A 4423-nucleotide genomic window follows, 5' to 3' on the forward strand; every position below is an offset into this window, starting at 1 on the left:
ACCGAGCCAGTCTGCGCCAGAGTCTCATTATATTCAAATATTCATTTTAGGAGCCATTCCGTAGTGCCATCCAGAGCAACGCGCTGCAGCAGCTCCTCTGAGCCTTTCCAGCAAGTTTGTTCCAGATTGGCTGTCAAGAATCATGGACTGTTATTATATGCCTTGTTTTCTGTCAGTGAGTAGACACCTCTTCCTTCCCTTCCCGGGAATCATTCTGCCCTCTCCACCCCTGCTCGCCTTGGGTCCCTCCCGTCGGACCTTCCTCCCAGAGCCCACACTCCGCTTTCTGGCTGCGCAGTCGCCTCCGTCTCGGCCAGGCAGCCGCGGCACGCTAGACATACGGGCTCTGTGCAAAGTGCTGCTTGCTCCCACTCGCACTCTCAGTTTTCGGGTGCGTTGCAAGAAAGCGGAGCGAGAGGGGGCTAAAGAGATGCAAGTCCGCATCGCGGGGTTGTACCTTACGGGCTAATCAGCCCCCCTTCCCACTTGCCGGGGGTGGTGGGGGGAGCAGTGCCCGATGCCCCCGTGTTGCGTTCCCAGCTGCTTGTCAAAATTCTGAGGTCGCTCCTGGGATCAACCCCCCTCCCCCGCCGCCCCTTCCCGGGGAGTAAGCGAGCGGGTACGCTCCGATGCTTTTTGCTGGGCATTTCAAACTCATCAGCCACAGTAAAATAAACCTTCAGGCCACTTTGTCAGCTCCCAGACCACGTTCTCGGCCTCTGGACCCCGCGGTCCTGTGTCTTTACCCTGCCCCGGCGTCCCTGCGTTCCCTCCCTCCTGCTCGGAACCAGCTGGAAGTTGTGGAAGTTGGGCTGGGAGGGCGGAGGAAGGAGGTGGGGGTGGAGGAACAGGGGGAGAGGCTGAAGGTCTGAAGTGGAGAGCAATGGCATTTTAATTCTCCCTCGCCCACCCTTTTTTACCCCCTCAACGTTAACTGTTTATCCTTGAAGAAGCCAAGCTGAGATCATGGCTCAGATAGCAGTTGGGACAAAAAAAGATTAACAGGATGGAGGCTATCTGATTTGGGGTTATTTGACTGTAAACAAGTTAGACCGAGTAATTACAGGGCAATTCCTACTTTCGGGCCTTGCATGGCTGCAGCTGGTGATGGAGGGGGGGTGTGTGAGGGAGAAGACACAAACTTGATCTTTCTGACCTGCTTTCCATCTTGACCCTCTATCTCTCGCCCTACATGCCTATGCGGAGACATCTCTATTTCTCTCTAGTTATTGGTGTTTATTTATTCTTTAACCTTCCACCTCCTCCCCCTCCCCAGAGACACCATGATTCCTGGTAACCGAATGCTGATGGTCGTTTTATTATGCCAAGTCCTGCTAGGAGGCGCGAGCCATGCTAGTTTGATACCTGAGACGGGGAAGAAAAAAGTCGCCGAGATTCAGAGCCACGCGGGAGGACGCCGCTCAGGGCAGAGCCATGAGCTCCTGCGGGACTTCGAGGCTACACTTCTGCAGATGTTCGGGCTGCGCCGCCGCCCGCAGCCTAGCAAAAGCGCCGTCATCCCGGAATACATGCGGGATCTTTACCGGCTCCAGTCTGGGGAGGAGGAGGAGGAAGAGCAGATCCACAGCATCGCTCTCGAGTACCCTGAGCGCCCCGCTAGTCGGGCCAACACCGTGAGGAGCTTCCACCACGAAGGTCAGTCCCTGCCCAGAGTCTGGGCGGGGGAGGGCCGGTAGGGTTGGCTGGTGGGGCAGTGGAAGCCCTCGGGGAGAAAGGTTCAGGTTACATCAAAGCCCCCAATCCCGGAGGCTGGGGAATGGAGCTGCCTACCTCCAAGAATTTCCAGAGCTGTGGCTAAATTTATTTTTCGGAGACAGAGGGGAGGGGCCGAGTTAGGGGGAATGACACCACTCAGACGTGGGCTAGCCTCAGAGGTGTGTTTTTGCTATATCAAAGCCTTTTCTGCCAGGTTTTGTGCCCGTTTTCTTCTTCTTTTTTCAAAGCACCTACTGAATTTAATGTTACAGCTGTGTGTTTGTCAGGTTTATTCAATAGGGGCCTTGTAATCTGATCTGAATGTTTCCTAGCGGATGTTTCTTTTCCAAAGTAAATCTGAGTTATTAATCCACCAGCATCATTACTGTGTTGGAATTTATTTTCCCCTCTGTAACATGATCAACAAGGCATGCTCTGTGTTTCCAGGATCGCTGGGGAAATGTTTAGTAACATACTCGAAAATGGAAGAAGAGGGAGAGGGTGGTTGTGGGCATGTTTCCTCCTGCCTCTGCTCCGTTGGCCCCTCTTTTTCTTTACAGCCACTTGTAAAGAAACCGTGTACACAAAGCCAAGAGGGCTTTAAAAGGGGAGTCTTGATGGTGGTGGAGTAAGGAGTTGACACATGGAAATTATTAGACATATAAAGGAGGTTGAGAGATACTTTGTCTTTGGTGCTGGCCGAATGCTGGCTATGTCTCTCCGAGTTTGCTAGCTTGCCCCGTTGGTCTGTTTCTTTAAATTAAAAGATATACTTACTTCCCCCAAATAGGCTTTCACCATATAAGCAGAATTCACCACTCATCACCCGACCCTTAAGTATTTCTTGACTTTTCAATTCCTCAGACAGTTCATGTGCTCTTTTTTTTTTGTTGCTTTTTTTCTTTTTCTTTCCCTTCCCAATTGTGCCTAGAACATCTGGAGAACATCCCAGGGACCAGCGAAAACTCTGCTTTTCGTTTCCTCTTTAACCTCAGCAGCATCCCAGAGAACGAGGTGATCTCGTCCGCAGAACTTCGCCTTTTCCGGGAGCAGGTGGACCAGGGCCCTGATTGGGAGCAGGGCTTCCACAGAATAAACATTTATGAGGTTATGAAGCCCCCGGCAGAACCGGTGTCTGGGCACCTCATCACACGACTACTGGAGAAGAGTAAGAACTGCCGACGCCACTCGCTCTATGTGGACTTCAGTGATGTGGGCTGGAATGACTGGATTGTGGCCCCACCAGGCTACCAGGCCTTCTACTGCCATGGGGACTGCCCCTTTCCACTGGCTGACCACCTCAACTCAACCAACCACGCCATTGTGCAGACCCTGGTCAACTCTGTCAATTCCAGTATCCCCAAAGCCTGTTGTGTTCCCACTGAACTGAGTGCCATCTCCATGCTGTACCTGGATGAGTATGACAAGGTGGTACTGAAAAATTATCAGGAGATGGTAGTAGAGGGATGTGGGTGCCGCTGAGATCAGCAGTCCTTGGACACACACACACACACACACACACACACACTACCATCCACTCACCCACACCCTACACAGACTGCTTCCTTATAGCTGGACTTTTATCTTTAAAAAAAAAAAAAGGAAAAAAAACCTAAACATTCACCTTGACCTTATTTATGACTTTATGTGCAAATGTTTTGACAATATTGATCATATATTTTGACAAAATATATTTATAACTACATATTAAAAAGAAAAAATAAAATGAGTCATTATTTTAAAGGTAAACTATGTTCTTTTCTCTGGAATCCTTTCTCTTTTCTTCCTGCCCATCGCTTTTGAGTGAGAATTTTTTTTTCCTGTTGAAGTAGAGCTAGAAGCAGGTGGTAACTGGAGGTGGTTAGGTTCTAGGGACAGGAAGTAAATGAATGGTAGAGAGATGGTAATTGCTGGGATGAATTGTTTTCCATTTCTATTTAATGTTAACAAGGACACAGCATCCTCTCCCATCTGGATGACACATGACTTAGAAAAATGGTGGGATAAAAGGAGTAGGCCAGATTAAAGACTCAGTTTTGGGCTCCTTGTGGATTTGCTCACCTGGTAGAGGTGCGTCCCAGCTGAGTGTGTGATGGGTAAGAATCTCAACTCTTGGGAAGTGATTCTCACCTCTGCTTTTATGATACCCTGGGGTGTCTCCAGTTATTATAGGCCTCAGTGTTGTGTATTTCAATCCAAAAGTAATTTGCACACACATATTAACAAATGTATATATGTGTGTGTTTTTAACAGGTTGTTGGGTGGTGGGTTTTTTTTCTTTGAGAAGTGGGTTTTAGCCAATAAAATAAGTGATGTGCCTTACCTTCAAAAAATTTGGTGACCACTATTTTAATATACCACATGGTGGAACTCTCTAGTGTTTTCGGACTTGTTTCCTTATTTCCCATTCCAGCTGGGTGGGGGTTGGCAATAGGGTCAGGCACGGAAGGGTCAGAATTTCTAAGTAGGCACTGTAAAAGTTCCACTATATGGGTTCTCTAGAGTCAAATGCCAACTCTCCTTGTCTCTCTGTGCTGCCTGTCCCCTTCTCTGGAACTGGGCAGAAAGTGATACACTTGGATGTGCTGTTCTGAGCCAGGGTTTCTTCAAGGAGAAAAACTCAAATATTGGCCAAAGGAAAATGCTAATGTGCCTGAGCAGTCTCTCTGAGTTAAGGGCTGCCAGCAAGGCAGAGAAATGGCTTTCT

General features: G+C 49.0%; 1 protein-coding gene across 1 annotated transcript in view; it reads left to right on the top strand.

The window, feature by feature from the left end:
• BMP4 (bone morphogenetic protein 4) overlaps positions 1 to 3465 on the top strand; it is a 6807-nt gene extending 3342 nt beyond the window's left edge. Inside the window, exons 2-4 of the mRNA XM_006767704.2 lie at positions 51 to 175; positions 1277 to 1656; positions 2648 to 3465. Of these exons, the coding sequence (XP_006767767.1) occupies positions 1284 to 1656; positions 2648 to 3198 (924 nt within the window). The 5' untranslated portion in view covers positions 51 to 175; positions 1277 to 1283 and the 3' untranslated portion in view covers positions 3199 to 3465. The remainder of the gene's footprint in view (positions 1 to 50; positions 176 to 1276; positions 1657 to 2647) is intronic.
• The last annotated feature ends 958 nt before the right edge of the window (positions 3466 to 4423 follow it).

This window comes from Myotis davidii, unplaced genomic scaffold (genome assembly GCF_000327345.1).
Source record: "Myotis davidii unplaced genomic scaffold, ASM32734v1 scaffold281, whole genome shotgun sequence".
Classification (NCBI taxonomy): Eukaryota; Metazoa; Chordata; class Mammalia; order Chiroptera; family Vespertilionidae; genus Myotis; species Myotis davidii.